At 27.3% G+C, this 18,696-nt stretch overlaps 1 protein-coding gene across 1 annotated transcript; it reads left to right on the forward strand.

Annotated features, from left to right (window-relative positions):
* Positions 1-4,418: 4,418 nt before the first annotated feature.
* LOC114373363 (non-specific lipid-transfer protein 13-like) lies at positions 4,419-4,996 on the forward strand. The gene is made up of 3 exons (XM_028330835.1): positions 4,419-4,601; positions 4,734-4,846; positions 4,987-4,996. Exons 1-3 carry the CDS (start codon positions 4,419-4,421, stop codon positions 4,994-4,996), a joined length of 306 nt encoding a protein of 101 aa, XP_028186636.1.
* Positions 4,997-18,696: the final 13,700 nt, after the last annotated feature.

The raw sequence follows: 18,696 nt of genomic DNA on the forward strand, positions 1-18,696 counted from the left end.
ATTAAAAATCACTAGAAATTGAATTCACAACACCCATAAACCAACAACGAAATCCCTGCAACAAATAATCAAATTACGTGTTTTATTTTTTCTTTTCTTAAACTTCGGATTAATCATTTTTTTAATAAACTAAAGTATTAAGACAAAAAAAGTTAAAATTGTATAATTTATTTCATTAATATTTTCATAAAAAAAATCATTTCTTTTAAAATCATAATTTTATATCAAATGCTAAAAATTAAATAGTATAAATTTTATATGCGTAAAAAGTTAGGGGATTTTTTTTATGAAGGGGAAATTTTTTTACTGTAATTTAAAAAATACTTATGTTTTATGAACGACCAAACGAAAAAAAGAAAAGAAAAAGAAAAGGTAGTAGCCAGTGTATAGACCACACACTTTTTCAACGACAGATGAAAGCGCCGCGGCCAGAACCTTCGGTAAGGTGGCAGATGATTATAGTGTTGTCTTCATGTCTTGAATCTTGACCATGGGATTCATTCCTCAAAGAAAATGTGGTGCACAGAAAACATATGTGTGAGGCTGAGGGAGGTAAAGAGACTCAAGAATTGCTTCTTATTCTTTGTTCACATTTCACAACTATAACGTGTTGGAAAGAAAAAAAAAAAAGGTTAAAAGCATTTGATTAATTTTTTTTTGAAAATTAATTTATGGTATAAGTAATTTTTTAAATAAAAAAATCAATAATTTAAAAAGAAATGTTATTAACATATTTTTAACATCCTCTTCGTTATTAGTTATGAAAAAAAATCTAACTCAATTAGTTAAATAATATGTGAGTTGTTATAAATTTTTTATGATAAAATTAAAATATATTAAAAAATAAAAAAATTTGTGACTCTCACTTTTTAATTGAGTCTCACTCATAATTTTATAGTGTTGAATGAATTTTAATTAATAGTAGTGTATTATAGTATATTAAATAATGTGTTACTAACTTTTTTTAAAGTACTTGTTGTTATTAAAATAAAAACAAAAAAGATAAAATACACTACTTACAAATTGATGAAACGCCAGTCGACTTATTTTGCAACCCACTTAAATGCGGGCTATTATAACTGAACCCACTTTATCTATGGGCTCTTAATTTTGGGCTTAAAGTGTTGGGTCATTTTACAGCCCCATGATAACCAAACCGAATTCAGTGCTACATTCATTCGTATAATCCTTGGATGCAGTTCATTTTTAACTTCAGAGGATTCATATCCATTCTGTGTTGGTGTGAGCTTTTAGGCAAGCATAAAATTGGATGTTGCGCTGTGTAAACTTAGTGGTAATCATGGGATTAAGATGGTATATAAAGACTTGAATCTCTTACATTTTATCATATTTCTGTGCATCTATCCCTTACGTATCATAATTTTTTAGAAGAGAAATGCTAGTAACTCTGTGATTGATTAAAATTTATTAATTTTGATAGGTTTTGTTTCTCAATTATTTTTTTTTTCTGATTTATATTAAATGAGAAGAAAAATTTATCAAAATTATTGATTTTCAATAAATTATAATCAATTACAAAAAAAACATCCAAAAGAAATCCAAAAGAAAGTATCAGAATGTATGTCGTTAGTATTTCTCTTTCTTAAAAAGATTGAGTCACTTAAGAGTGATAACAACTATTAGCAAATAACAAGTTTAATTGTTATCTATCTAGTAAAGTCTAAGATGATCCAATATCAAATTTAGGATAAATTTTAATATCATCTTTAATTTGAGCGTAATTTAATTTAAAAGTTAATTTGTGAGAAAAGAATTGTTCAAATCTTCAAAGTTTCCAAACCCTTATTTTTTTTAATCGTATCTGTTTTTTCTTTATTCATATATGTAATTAATGTGAAATCTCAATACATGAAGAGACTAAAGAATGATTTTATTCGATAACAACATCATCATATCTAGATACAAGGTTGAGAGAATTAATCTCATAAATCTAGGGACTAGAATCAAGGATTAGAATAATCTATCTACAGAAACAAGAAAACAAAATTTTCTTAAATGGACAATGTTTCCCTATTATACTAAATATCTCAACAATATTTCAATAGTCAACTATGAGCACTTTGGAGTTGCATCTAGATCAATCATTAAGACATTTTCAATGTTGATGTGGACTTACATTTTTTCCCCTCATTTCTGGACAAATGGGAACATACGCAGATGATGTTCTATTTTGTCCACAAGATATTTACATTTTGTAGTGAGGTTGTGATCTCTGCGGGATGCTTCCTCACCTGCAAATGTCAAACTTGCATATTATTTGTTACTCCGCTTCTGTCAGCTCATATCCTTTCTTGAAAAACCTTTTGTTGGCTTATGAAGAGACCCAATCCAATAAAAAAATTTCGGTTTTCGGTTCTTTTCATAGATTTTTCAGTTTTCGCTGGATTGCATCGAGTTATGAACTCTATACGTTTCAGTAATTTATAATTCTTTCTACCTAGTCACAATGAATGAAGTATTTTAATAGTGTCTAGCTCCATCTCGGGTCTTGTCTCTGTCTCATCAATAATGCATGTAATCTTATGTTAATTCCATGCTGATCAGCTAAACGCTATGGACAATTTGACTATAGACATAATACCTACCGATTAAATGTGTGCCCATATGCCATCATCCGTGGTCAATTGTATCTAGTTAATCCAAGTAGTTTTACTACCTGACATTCTTTGTCATATTAGTGTGAAATATGTAATATGTTAAAGAAAAGGACATTATAGTTCAATTTTAAATGTGCTATTTACAGTTATACATGCGCCATAAGAAAGTATCATTTGTTCAAGTTGAATAATATCATACCAAAGTAATCTGTAAAGTATGAAGTTATCGGATTAGTTTCTTTGACGTGAACGAATTCACCATCTCATCGTACATAATACGATATTCTTTTCCAACTTGATCATTTATTTTATATAGATGAAGTATAATGAATAATACTATTTTTTTTTATGCACACACATAAAGTAATAAATATTACTACTTGTTTTTGTAGTGAGAAACCTCGAATTATTGTGTACCGACCATCACCGACATATACATATCCATATCGCTATAATATAACTCATAATGCAGTGGTTAAGGGGTTCTTGTCTTGTTCTTCCGAACACAATAACCACTACACAACCAATGCGATGGCAAAAGAGGGAAAAGAAGATAAATATAAATATTGGTCCTGTAAAGATCAAAATATTGTCTTTGTTTTATTAAATCCTATGAGCCTACCTTGCATTCAATCATTGAGTCTTCACGTTGAATTATTAGTAAAGAATGTCAAACAATAGGCCAAGTTGGGTATGAATGTTAAATTATTGGTGCTGCTTGGGATCCAAAATCTCGGGGATATGTGACTCCATGTTCTGCACATACCTCTGCCGTGTGATACAGGTTCAAGATGATTTCATGGTCCCCTAAATTGTGCCACCCGCCCAGTTCAGGAAATCATGGAAAGCGCAGTGGCTAACGGAATCTACAAAAATCTGCAGTGGCAGTTGCATTTGGTGCAAGCAATTGGAGCTTTTATTTATTTGCATTATAGCACAAACTACAGCCTACATGGCATTTTGCTTACGTTGAGGGAAAGTGCATAATTCAATGATTTTGAGGACTTTAAGGAACATAAATTTGGCATGTGTATCGTCTATGGCTGCACCCTCTTTGTCAACACTGAAAGACTAATATCTCGAGCTTAAGAAACCCATTTAAAAACTTTACTTTTCTTCAAAAATATTCATTACACGCAGGGATTTTAATATCAAATAACTGACCATGTAAAATTATTAGGTGATTCTAGATCTCATGATTTCTAATTAATCAAAATTTGATTAGAATAAAAACTTTAATGTAAGTTATTCAGAATTTGGTTAGAGTTATGAATTGGTGATCATCGACCATTTAGTAATTTGTTCTTGAACATATGTTTAAGGAATACGTTACCTACTAAATTGCTATCATACCATTGTTGGTAACTTGGACAATTAATTTATTTATTAAAAGTATATAGCATTGTCACATTAGTCCCCAAATCAAACAAAACTTTAAATGCTTTTGAAAATATAATTTGTCACTTACATTAATTCAAAAAGTTATAACTTAAGTGATAATATTGACAATTTTAAGGATTAAAATAACAAATTAAATTTAGGAACTCATACGAAAGGTAAACCAATGGAACCCTCCTAAGAACCGATATGAAAATTTTATTTCGTACGGCTCAAACAAAGTAATTAAAAATTTCAAAGACTTCTTTAAAATTTTCTTAACGGGAAAGACTAATATATCAACCCATTACACTTTCAAGTCTAGATGGAACTTTACTCAAATTCACCAATATAATAGCAGTTTTCAATTATTATAAATTAATAAAAAAACCATCTAAACATTAACCTCGTACGTCCAGCACAATGGCTATGACTCGTATCCTAGTACTGTGTTTGGTTATTGTATCACACATGGGTGAGGCAAAAGAACTTTTTCCCTCTGTTGTCTCTGCTTGTGAGCGTATATTTGAGTACTTCCCCAATTGCTTGGAATTCCTGGTGGGGGGATCCAAATTATGCTATGCCCTCAAGAAGATAATTGTGTTGGTGCATTCTGGTCATATTTTATTTTTTTTATCGTCAAATATTAATAGTTAGTTTTTTAATTTTTTTAATAAGAGAGATTGAAGTTGAGATTTTTTTTTAATCACTCTATCAATCTTATGTCTTCTCATTCAGGTTATGGTTAAGGGAATGACACCAGCATTGGTCCCCTCCAAGATACAAAATCTTCCCCTTATGTGCCACACCACCCTCAGCTTTCCCGTCTCTGATAGCATCGATTGCTCCAAGTAAGCAAATTCAAACCAACCATTAAAAAAAAGTGTACAAATATTTCTTTGGCTTGATCTTTATTATGTTGTCTGAATTGAAAAGAAAAGTGTTCAATTATGTTTAATTGACTGATTGGTGGAACTTCTGCTTTTGGCAGGGTTCGTTAGGATATTATATTATGATGGTGTGCAATAATCAAGGGAGGTTCGAAAGTGGACAAATGAATGGGTACATGTAGAAGTTACTAGTAAACACTGTTTGATGGTTATTGAAGATTTTACTAGAGGCCTTAGAATAGAATGTGAAGTTGAATGATAATGTTGCTACATATTTGTCGCGTCAGCAAAAATAGTAGAAGAAAGATAAGATATGTCTTGCTGCAATATGTAGCTAAGCTAAGGATAATTCATGGAAAGGTAGCCTCAAAATAACACAGGGTTCATTGCCCCTATACACAAAAAATATAAAATAGAGTTATCCATGTTTTGGGGGAAAAAAAAAGTTAGCTTTTATCTCAAATCTTTGTGCTTATCGCCTTAGATTGCATCACTTTAAATTATTGGTTTCTCAAACAAAAAATTATTGGTTAGTCAATTCCCTTGTAGTCTAGTGGTAAATACCAGGAGATGATGATGTGGATTTAAAATTTAAACGTGTGAACACCAATTTCCGACGCTGCACCTTAATAAGAGCCTTCCTACCTTTTTCCTTTTGGTGTAAGAAAAATAACAATTAAATTTTCATAGAGCCTATAAATTTGTCATGCGTTTTCTTACCTACTAAAACATGTTGCATAACAATATTATGCTAATTAATTTGTTGGAACCTATTTTAGCATGGACTTGAGACTCAATCCTAATAATGGGTCCAAGCCTATAAATTAAATAGTGCTCATTGAAGTCAGACATATAGAATCTTCAGATGCAAAATTTTAAATTATATCAAATTATATCCTTGTACTGAGTAAAGTTATTATGCTACTATAAAAAGACAAATGGTCTATTTAGATGGATTTTTTTTTAAAATACTTCTAAAAAAATAAGAAGAAAGAAATAGTTTATTCGTAAACTAAAATAAATTTTTAATTAACTAATCATCAGTTAATTTGTTGAAATTATTTTATATAGTTTTTCTAAAAAAAAGAAAATATCTATAAATTAACTAATAGTTAATTAATAAAAAATTTATTTTAACTTATGAAAAAAAATCTTTTTTTTCTATAAATATTTTTAGAGAAATTTACTCAAACTAATTTCGCGTTAAGGAATTAAACTTATCTGAAATTTTATAAATATAATCATTGTATATAGTAGGTAAGCATTTATTACAGGTATTATTATGACAAAAATATTACCACTGATTAACTTGAGAATTGTCTTTTTGTAAGTATCACACTCCTTGTTCACAATGTCTTAAAAGCTCCATTCATCAAGAGGCCTGAGGTCTTCAGTCCAAAAAACAAAATCTATACTATAATTTGATCATAGTTAACAATGCATCTCAAGCACATCAAACCCCAATCACTTCATGATCCTTATTTTTCTTCAAGTGAAACCTTCTTCATGATCCTTTTGTTACCTGAACATTCCTAAAAACGGGTAGATATAAAGCCACATTTATATCTCTAACACAATATATGCAAGTAGAAAAAAATAAAAACACAGTATATAAACACATATAGTATAGTTCAAACTTTTTCGGAATGCAGTAAAAATAAAAATAAAAAAATTCTTTGACTTTTTTTATTTTCTGTTTTCATTTTCTGTTTTTATTTTTTGAAAACTATTTTCATTTTCAAAAGATTAGAATTCTGAAAATATGTTTGATTTGACTTTTTTTTTTCATAAAATAAAAATACTAAAAAAATTTATGATATATTGACTTCTTGTCTTTTTGTATTTTTATATTTACTTAAAATTATATTCTTTGTCACCGCAGTTTCATTTTACCTTAAATGAAGTTTCTGTTAAAATACTGAAAATGAAATTTTATTGTTTTCATTTTCTGGTTATTTCATGTTTTCATTTTCATTAAAAATGTTTTTAAAAATCCAACCAAACACATTTTCATCACTATTTTCTGTTTTCAGTAAAAATGAAAATAGAAAACAACCAAACCAAACACCTCCAAAGTTTTTCATTGATTTGGAAACTAAAAACAAAACATGAGAACAAAAACAAGTAGAGGTGTGCGTTCATGAGCCCATGTTCTCTACTTTTATGTTTTAGAAACAAAAACACAACCATTGTTTTTTAAAACAATATTTTTGGTAAAAAAATATTATCATCAAACCATTTTTTTTCTTTTGTTTTTAATAAAATGAAAATATCAAACAATGTCTCCCACTTTTATGAGTTATTGTGCAAGTCTTACACTTTACCATTTGCATATATGCACAAATAAAAAAATGATAAAAATGATCAAAGATATACTAAATATTAAATTAAATAAACTTTTCCATGTTAAAAGTAATTCATAATTGAAACTTTTATAAACAAAGACTTGAATAAAAACTTTAAAAATTAGTTCACCCTTAAAAATAAATAACCACATTTATTATATGATAATAAATTATAAAAATGTAAAATGAAAGGGACTGGAATTGTTTGAGAATAATTTCATAAATGTGTGATGAATTATTTTATTCTTGAACAATAATTTGTCGTTTCCTTTTCTATCTACCACCCCACAATGCCTCTACCACATAAATTATGGAACAAGAATGGAACCTGGAAATTAACTTGGGACAGCGGTGATGCCTCGTTTGTTTCAACAGTGCCACCCACGTGTCGCTTCTTGATTCATTCGTTACTGAAAAATGGGCCCATGACGACTGATTTTAAGTAACGTCATCTACAAAATATCAACCTCCATGAGCGGCGCAAAACCTCTAAATTATGGTCTTTCATTTACCAAACTACCCTCCACTCACTAAAGAAAAAAAAAATAAAGAAGAAAATAAAAATTTGAAATTTAAATTAGGGGAAAGTAAAAGGAAACAAAAATTGTTTCTAAAACTAAATTTTTCTTCTTGTTTTCCTTCCACTTTCTTTTAATCAAACAAAAGAAAAGTCATTTGTTTTTTTTTTCTCTTAGTCTTCTTTCATTCTATTTTCATTCATTTTAAACAGACTTTTAAAGTTAAAGTTCACATCTTAAAAGAAAGTTATTGTGATGTGGATGGTAAGAAAAAGAAAAAATGACAAAAATTATATATTGATAGTGTAAAATTTTTTATAATATAATTCAATCACGATATATTATGTATGGTAAATTTATTAACTTTTAAAATAATTATCATAAAATAATTTAAACGATAATTTATGACGGGATTATAGTATAAAAATTATTTTACACTATCAATCCATAAACATTAAACTTAAATGGAATATTTTTTACTCTTGTTAAGGATATTAATTAGTTTCAATAAATTGTGTTATTTTTAATTAAAAAGTAATATTTTTCTTAAATTGTCTCTCATTGAAATTTGTTATCAAACATAAAAAGAGTCTTTCACCCTATTGAACAAAATATTTTTTGAGAATAATATTATTAAATAACATTTCGTTAGTTAAAATTATTTATATTTAAAATAAAAAGTAAGAGATTTTTATTATTTATATTTGAAGATAAGTTTACAATTTTTATACCATTAAAGTTAGGGTATAAAAATAATAATTTTTTATTCTTTGTCAATATTTGGGATTTTTAAAGTTAAAAAAATAATTTTAATTTGTCGAATTAATTTTAAGGAATTAAAAACACCATTAATTTTAACTTCTTGTATATATATTTTTTATATGAACTTCTTGTATATTATAACAATGCTTTAAATTTAAATAAAATTATTCTTTAGGTGAATGTTTATAAATTCAATTTTAAATCATTTTAATTTTATAAATTAACAATTTAATTTAAATATACTGGCCGTGTGAATTTTTATATTACTGTAAAATTAAAAATTATCATGTTATTTTATATTATTTTTATAATAATTTTTTTATTGCTTATTTATATTCTCCTTTAAAAATAGTTATATTTGAGACAATATCGATCAATAGATCCAACTCATATTGGTTTGTAATGAAATAACTATCTAACTTGTAAGAGTTTCATTTTTTTCTTTACCCTCTTTGATTTTGTTTTAATTTTCTTCTTTCAAGTGAAACCAAACTATACTCTTTCTCCATGTATTTTTTCTTATAACAATATAATTAGGATCTTTTACTTTTTACTAAAATTATGAATATCTTTACAAGTTTTAGCCTTTTAAATCAATTATAAGATTAATCATTAGTTGAAACTTAATCACATAAAGTTTCTTATTTCTTTTCAAGAAAACATTTTGTGAAATCAAACCTATATTTTTTTTCACAAACTCAACATGTTACCAACTAGACTACACCTATTGAGGTATATGCAGCTATTTTTCATTCTAAACAATTCATCTTAAGATTTATTTTTCTCTCTCCCATATCTATTGATTTGTTTTTTACGAAGCCCCCTATTTATTGATTAAGTTCTATTATCTTTTTCATTATTTCATAGTTTAAACTAATTTTCCTCTTTCATCACCAACTTCATGCGGATTATTTTTTCTAATTTATTAGGAATAAATAATTTTTATATCTTTTAACCATCCTTATCTTCTTTTTTTTTTTTTTTTTTTTACAAGGGAATATTTGGTTCATATCATTAATAATAGATGAAGGAATACATGATGGTAATTGATGGAAAACATGGCTACTAGCATAGAACTACGACGTTCCAGCAAGAGAATGAGCGACGTGGTTGGCTTGTCGCCGAACAGAACTCCATGTTTGGACTGATTAATTATATCTACCACATGCTTACAATCGAGTTCAAAGTCGATTTTGTTGTAGTTCTTTCCATGAAGCCATTTTATAGTGCGTGTAGAAAACTCCAGGCTTCTGCAACTTCTGGTTTGGATTCTCCCTGCTGGTGCATTATTTTGGCTATTAGGAACGAACCATGTTCATCTCTAAGACAGAAGGCAGCTCCAAACAAGTTCTGGTTCGTAAAAATAGCAGTGTCTATGTTGCATTTAATTAGAGTCTCCTTACCCGCTTTAGAGAGGTGCCTCCCGCCCCGGTGATTTATCCTCTTCCACATTGGTCTTTGATGAACTCAAAAAACTGATTTCTTGTTCCTTCCAATGATTGAGGGGTGACCCAAATATTTTCCAGTTCCAATGCTCTCTATAACACTCAGACCAGAGATGATGAGGTGCTTGAGGTTCGGATAAGTGTTGGAATTGAAAAAAAAAAATCAGATTTATAAAAATTAATAATCTGTCTTGCAAAACAAAAAAACAATAGTTAGTAAAAAGGAGGTGTGAGAGGGTTTGATCCTTCTACACACTTTTATATCACGAAGCTCACCATTACACTTATGTTTTTTTAGCAGAGAAGATAGTCACTTTGTGCAAATAATAAAAAGATAAGGTGACAGTGAGGCATCCTATCTAAGTCTTCTTTCAGATAAAATTTGTCCTATAGAATTTTCATTGACCCTTATAGAAAATTGTATGAATTTTAAACAAGGCTATCCAATCAATCCATTTTTGGATAAAGCCCATTTGGGTCATCACATTCAATAAGTAATTCCACTCAATTTTGTGAAAAAAACCTCGTTGATATCAATTTTCAAGGTAATCTCACCTAATTTTTCCTTATTCTCACACTTCATATGGTGAATGATTTATGTGCCAACAAGAGCATTATCAAAAATGGATCTTGTCTCTCCAAAGGAAATACACTTTCCAATAATAAGTTTGACTCTGCTGTCCAATGTTTTAGAGATGATTTTATAAATGACATTGCATAAGAAAATGAGTTAAAGTCTCTCATGGTGGTTGGGTTTTAATTTTTAGGGATAAGAACCATGATTGTAGAATTAATCTCAGAAGAAGGGAGTCATTTTGAATCTAAAAATTTGTTGAGGTAAAAATTTCAGAAAAACAAAGATATGAAATATTTTTATAAAAAGTCGAATTGAGTCGCATATCTAATTCAAACCTTTTACATAATCATCTTAATTTTTTATTATGTAAAAAGTATTAACAGAAAAAAAGAAGGCTATAAAAGTTGAGGAAAGACAAAAGATGTGAAACACGAGTTTGACGAGTTGAAATTGCAAACACAAAAACAACACGTATGATGGAAGGGCAAATACGTAAGTTGCGAGAAAGAAAAAAAAAAAGCAAAACAAGGTATATTTGCCGCATAATAATTCAGTGATTTCCACCACAACATCTCGGAGAGTTCGCCTATATATATGCCGTCAAAACCGTTCTAAACAAACCCAACGCTAAATTTCTCTCTCTTTCTAAACACCACTTTCTCCCAAAACTCATCTAGATTCTTCTCTCTTCACCATTCCAGATGAAGAAGTCCGTCCTCGCTGCCTCCGTCGCCGCCGCCGCTTCAGCCACCGCGGCATCTCTCTCCTCTTCTTCCCATCAGGTTCGCCTCTAGCTCGTCTGGCTATCTTTAGATTCAAGTTGGGAAAGAATTTTTCAAATTTCAATACACAATTGCGAATTTCAATGTACAAAAATAATAAAAAAAGAAGAATTTGTTGCTTCGGAAATAAAAGTTCTTGACTTAAATTCAATCATACACCCTAATTTGGTGGTTGAACAGCGATAGTTATTGTAAACTTTTTTGTATGTCTTTCATTTTTACGGATAAAAAAAAACATACACTTTAAATTTCGGTGGATTTGATTATGCTGTGTGAGGCTGATGTGGGTTTTTTTTTTTGCAGGATGAGAGAAGCCGTGAGAACTCTTCGTCGCAGAATTCATCTTCTACGGAGAAATTCGCTCCCAGATTTGATGGATTGCGCTTCATTGAAACCCTCGTAACTGCCCATAGATGATGATTATTCGAGGTTCCCCACTTCTCACTCAATTGGGGCCTCACTCCTTCTAACTCATCCCTACCCTTTACCTTTTTTTTTCCTTTCAGTTATGCCCTTTAGGAAAAAAAAATCATCTATGGGAAAATTTTCAAGTCTTTTACTTCTGTTTTTCCCCCTCTTAGTCTTTGGAGAATTATAGAAAGAAAAAAATTGTAATTTTACGGAATTATTTCATTGCCCTTTCTGGGAAATAAAAAAGTAAAAGGTTTTAGATTTCTGCTTGTGTTTTATTTATTTATTATTATGTATTTGTTTATTCCCATTATTCTGTCTTTTACCAATCCTCGATTTTTTTAATATTAATGTGGTGTGGCTACTCGTAGTCCCCAAAATGAGAGAAATAATATTAAAAAGAAATTTTGTAAATTTTTTTGTGACATTTACATTTTTTTACACTTTATTTTAATTTAAATTTAATTTTTTTTATTTTCATCATTTAAATCAAACACATCCAAAGAAAGTTCAATTTGTCAATAGCTTATCCTTTCTTATAAATATTTTATTATTATTATTTATCATCTTTACTGACTAATTTTCGTAATGAAATTTGGTTGGTCCCAAAATTTTATTGGAGAGATTCAAGTAATCAAATCCTGTACCACTAACACTAAATGTTGATGTTTGCATAAATGGTTGATTCTTTCGAAATTGGATTTGTGTACCAGTTAACCTTAATGTCAATTAAAAAAAATACAGGGGGGGAAATGAAAGAAGAAAACAAGAAAAAGAATTGGGTGTATTTTTTCTCTCTTTCCTTTTTGTTTTGATCGAAGTTTGGTGTAGATATCATCTTGTTGAAGGGAATGATGGAAGATTGGTGTAGATGCCATCTTGTTTTAATTAATTTGCAAACAACGAATATGATATATACGCGTTGGATTAATTGAATCGGTAAATGGATTAAGCCATGTTTGCCTTTCCAATAAAATTGTGTTATTTGCAAATTTATGTGATGGCTGCGTGGTGTTATCTATGGAATATTCTTTCCGAAATAAATAAATATCTTGCAACTTGTGGTAGAAAAAATCATACAACCATTTATAGGATTTCGCCACCGCCCATGTTACGCCAGCCGTTAATATTGTCTGTTAAAATTTGTGGATCTGACCATGATTGTGAAATTAAACCCCAGTTACTTTATTGTATCTTCGTTGTCTAAAGATATTGTGATGACTGTGTTTCTTTGAGGACCAGAATGCCCTTATTTGGTTAAATGGCCTCTCATTGGTGTTGCCCTTACATAGTCTGAATGTGTGATATGAGCTTCTAGAAAATTATGTTAGGTTATGGTTTGCTTAAATAGATGAAAAATGGAAGAAAAAAAAAGAAAAAAGAGAAAAGGTGTTTACAAGGAGGAAGGTGTAAGCAAAGTATGACTGGAATGTTCCATAGTCTGAATGAAGGATTTCCTGTGAGCTATAATAGTCAACTTACAAGGGGGTTCTTTGCCCGTATGAAAAATACCTATAAGAAGCAAAAAAGAAAAATATTTTACTTAAAGAAAACCAAACAGATCGCCGTTAATATTGCACCAATAAGCGATTGTAGCTTGTTATTTGTTAGTGTGACTCACCAATTTAGTTCCTGAAATTATAATAGTATTTTAAATCAATTCTTAAAATTAATGAAATGATAAAATAATTTCTCAAATTGTAATAATTAATTTAGTTTATGAATGGTCAGTCAAATTCGTCCCTAAAATTAAAAATGTTGCAAAATAATTCCTCAACTTGTTAATCATCAATTTAGTTTATTCGATTATGTCATTTAATATTGTTAATAAGCTGAATTATCATTAGCTAAGAGCCTAAGTGAAAGCCAACTAGGCACATATGTATAACCGCATTACATGAATAAAAATGACCAAATTGAAGAAATAATAATTGGATTTTTTTTTTCATTCCTCAATCTTTATTCGTCTTTTGCTCATTAGTTTTGCATTAATCTTCTAATATACCCATTAGGAAATATTGTCATAGTAAACCCTAAAATTAGGTTGCATAATTTAAAAAAGGTTGAGTTCCACCATTTAATTATGCATGTTTCATATAACTTGATTTTAGGAATTACTATGATGACATTTCCCCAATTAAAATATATCAAAAGATGTAAAAAGACAAAAAATAATTATGATTTTACTAATGTTTTGATCATTTTTATTCTTGCAATGAGACAACTACATGTTGTGCCAGAATAATAGTTAGACACTTAATGTGTCAATTCAAGATTTTTTAATGACGTTAGATGCCATCAGTTAGTAATAAGATGATTAAAAGATTGATGATTCATAATTTCATGAATTATTTTTATTATTCATTTTTAATTTTAGGAACCAATTTAATCAATAGTTATAATTTTAAGGAATAAATTAATCAATAATTTATAATTTCATGACCTATTTTATTATTTTACTATATTAAAAGACCAATTTAATTAAACGTTATAACTTCAGGAATTAAATTGATAATTTACTCATTGTTATATAAATTGATAAACGAGTCAGATGTCATTTTTATTAAAACAAGAGTGTTTTAGCATACATATTAAGGAATATTGATTTTTTTTTCTGAATTAAGGAATATTGATATATTTCATTAAATATTAATTAATTTATTTAAAATAAATATAAAATAATTTATATTTTTAATAAATAGTTTTTTCTTTTTAGGTTTTTAACAAATAGTTCTTTTACTATATATTTGTAGTTTTTGTAACCGGACATTCATTAACATTGAGCTTATACCTTTTTTATTCTTCACTTACTCAAAAAGCCTAACCTAGTAACATAATCTTGACTCATATTCATCAATCAGCGAAGAGTCATTTTGGGGGGGCTATAAGAAGTTAAGAACCCGAGACCAAATCCTTTTCAGGTCAAGCACCTTCTTAATTCCAATTCAACTTTCAAAATGCGAAATTCTCCACTAGCAAAAAGCATGGTTTGAAATTCGTGAACAACCCAAGGAGTATGCGCACAACTTGACCTAATCAAATGCAGTGTGTGTGGGTTCATATTCATATCACATAGTATCTCCACAGGTACATGATGCTGCTTGATGCGTCAAAATTGATGTTTCCAACTTTTGATCCCTTCAACTTTCCAGCCGATTTGGCCTTTACTCTTCAATTCCTTTCGGTGTAGGAATTTCCTTGATGCCCTTCAATACTTTATGCTATTTACATCCTTAATAATGATTGCTTGCAACACATTATTAATTGGATAATTTTTCATAATAGATATTCTAATCTCCCCATTTTAGGTCAAGTTATATGTTTTATTGTCTTAAAATTGATTTATCAAAACAAAATATGGTGTCTATCTTTTTTTGTCTTTTCTTTAATAACTTTTTTTACCTCGAGTCCTCGACCTAAGCAAATATTCTTGTAATTATTTTTTTCATTATATTATTAATACAAGATATTATTTTATCGATAATTAATCTGATGACTAACTATTCTTAGTGAGATTTTTTTCATTATAGATAATAAAGTTTTTTCTTCTAATATTTAATAGGATTACATATTTAAAATTCAAATTTCATACATTTGATTATTTTTTAAAATATTTGTGACTAGATCACATATTATTAAAAACAATTTGAATTGTTCTATGATATTTACCCGATAATTTATCTAATTAATAAAAGAACATTTAACATCATAAGCAATCTTCAAGCTGTTTTTATAAGTTTTTTATGACAGAACACGCATCATTAAATAATTTGAATTAGTCTCTATTAATGATACGTGCACGAGAATTTATCTGAATAATAATAGATAATGTTAAACTGTTAGTGTTCAAATAATCATTATTATTTTTGTATATCGATGCTTTAGGTGTTTCTGCGTAGCATACAAGGGAATGAAATGATGGTCCCAATTCCTAACTGTAGCGTCCCTAAAAGGATGAGAACCAACAGAATTAGCATGGCTTGTGAAAATTCCCTTACAGAATGAAACAAGCAAGCAGGTTAAAGTTTGGATAAGGTAATAACGTCATCCAATACCAATGGGGCAACGGCAAATTTATCATCTTGGAAACAAAATAAACCATTGAAGGAGGTATACACGATGATGGCATGGGTGGACCAATAATTTGTTAACTGAAAGGTTCTTGTGCCAATTATTCAGCTCCACAAAAATTTATTAGAGTCTTTCAACAGAATGTCAGCTTATGGTCCTTTTTTTTTTCAAAAATAAATCAATTTTCATACATTTCCATGAAAATACACTATCCAATATATATATATATATATATATATATATATATATATATATATATATATATATTACATTCTTCTAATTTCATTAATATTTCTTATTTTACTAAGTACGTACACTAAAAACGGGATTTTTACAAAAAGGATGAAAAAAATTTCAGTTTTTTCATCTGGGGTAGATTTTAAATTATTACAAAAAAAAAGATAAATCGTGATAAATTTTACAAATTTTGAGGTAGAAGTTGTAATATTTTTCGTGGCTTATTATTTTTCTTTTTTAACTGAAGTCCTAAATTTATTTAGGACTTCAGTTTAATTTTTTTTATTATTTATAACTTCAAAGTTGTATATGTGTCTTTTTTTTAACTTACGATCTTGAAGTAAAGTTGTAAGTTTAGTTTTTTTTACCACTTTGAAGTTGTATTTTTTAAAAAAAAGAATTACATTTAAATTTTTTTGTTTTAAAATTTTTTATTTACTTGTATTTTTTTTTGTTTTGTTTTCAATTTTTTTTTAAAAATGTAAATAATTTTATTTATTTAATTATTAAATAAATATTTTTAATTTTACTTGTTATTAGTTTTATTTAATATCTTGTATATATTTTTCATATGGTTTTATTTAATATGTTATGTATTTTATATATTTAATTAAATAAAACAAATATTAAAAAATATATATATATATATATTATATTTTTTGATATTTTTTAATTTACTATATTTGAAAATTTAAAATTTATATAATTTTTAATAATGATATTTAAGTTGATTTGTTCTGTGAATGAAATAAAAAAACTAACATAATGATATTAAATATTTTTTAAAATATTTGTTTTATTTTAAATACTTAAATTTTAAAAAACTAAAATTTTAAAACAAATATTAAAATATTTTATTATTAATATCAAGTTATAATTTATGAAATAATATTATTTATTTTGTATAAAGGAATTTATTATTAACAACATCGAATAATTTAGTAATAAAATAAGTTATTAAATTAAAAACAACATTATACATTAATATAAAATGAACAATATAAATTAAACAGAAACATAAAATGTAGAAATTATATTAACCGTCTACTTATATGCAATTATCTTAAATATGTAAAATTATCTAAATTTTAAATATACAAAATATTTTAGATAAAATATTACTCAAACAATATATAAAATAAAACAATATTAAAAAATATATATATAACATAATAAATAAAACCATACAAAAAAATATATACAAGATATTAAATAAAACTAATAACAAATAAAATTTAAAATATTTATTTAATAATTAAATAAATAAAATTATTTACAATTTTTTAAAAAAATTGAAAACAAAAAAAAAATACAAGTAAATAAAAAATCCTAAAACTAAAAACTTTAAATATAAATTTTTTTTAAAAAAATTAAAAATAAAAATACAACTTCAAAGTCATAAAAAAACTTATGAATTCAAATTCGTAAGTTCAAAAAAAAAATATGTAGGACTTTTAGGTCGTAAAAAAAATTAAACTGAAGTAGAAAAATTTACTACTTCAGTTAAAAAAGTAAAAAAAAAATAATAATAAATCGTCGCGCATGCTCAAAAGTCGTAACACTTGTTACAACTTATCTCATTTTCGATAATGATTTAAAATTGACCTCAAATAAAAAAAATCAAATAAATTTTACACCCTTTTAATAAAAATTCCCACTAAAATCAAGATTGTAGTTGTAAAAAAAAAAATTGGATAAAAAATTCATAGGGAGAGAATTTTAACACCCATTTAATCACAAACCATCATATCATAGTAAGTTAATTAATTTTTATAAAAAAAATACTTTAAAAGTTATATTAATTATGTTTTTAATTGATTGATAATGTAAATTTGTTTAATTAGTACATAAAAAAATAAACTAAAACATTTAATGGTTTCTTTGATTTTTAAAATGTCAAATTATTTTTAAAAAACTAAATTTTAAAAACAAACAATTATTTTCTAAAAACAGAGTAGTTTTTTTGTTTGTTATATTCTAATGATAATGATAAAAAGACACACCTCAAGATTTCAATGTAAACCATATGCGTTTGAATCCAATTAGAAAATTATAATAGAAACAGTACGATGCCCCTTCCTAGAACGAATCATTAGTTTAGGCAATATAGGGATCAATGGTCAACATTTATATTTTAATATGGACAAGATAGTTATCTTAGCGATATTGATATAGTGCAAATTTTAGAATTTGGATGCTAATTCAACTTATGGATAACATCTATCAGCCTTAAATTCTATTTGAACGTACAAGTAAAATTTGAAAGATACTTTTCATTTTGTATATTGTAAATTTTGTTTTAAGAGTATAGAAATGGACAAAGACACATCATCTCTATGACCGTCAGAAATCGAAAAGTTTGAACATGCGAAGCCAAACTTAACAGCGATCCACACTACTCATCAATAACTCTCAAGTCTCAACAATTTGTTTCTTCTTCTTGTTCTTTATTAACTATTTTATTATTACTTCTATGGTCAATCATTTATTTATTAATTAATTTTCTGAGCTTAGTCAATCATTGAATGATTTGCACTGCCGACTTTCTTCGTTCATCCCTAGCGTCTGTTTAATATTTTGCTTGGTCAGTGGAAGAGGATAAAGTGATAAGCTTGAAATGTGAGATTGTTATTTTACACACAAAAAAAATAATCGTAGTGCTA

The sequence above is a fragment of the Glycine soja genome, chromosome 11 (genome assembly GCF_004193775.1).
Source record: "Glycine soja cultivar W05 chromosome 11, ASM419377v2, whole genome shotgun sequence".
NCBI classification, from domain to species: Eukaryota; Viridiplantae; Streptophyta; class Magnoliopsida; order Fabales; family Fabaceae; genus Glycine; species Glycine soja.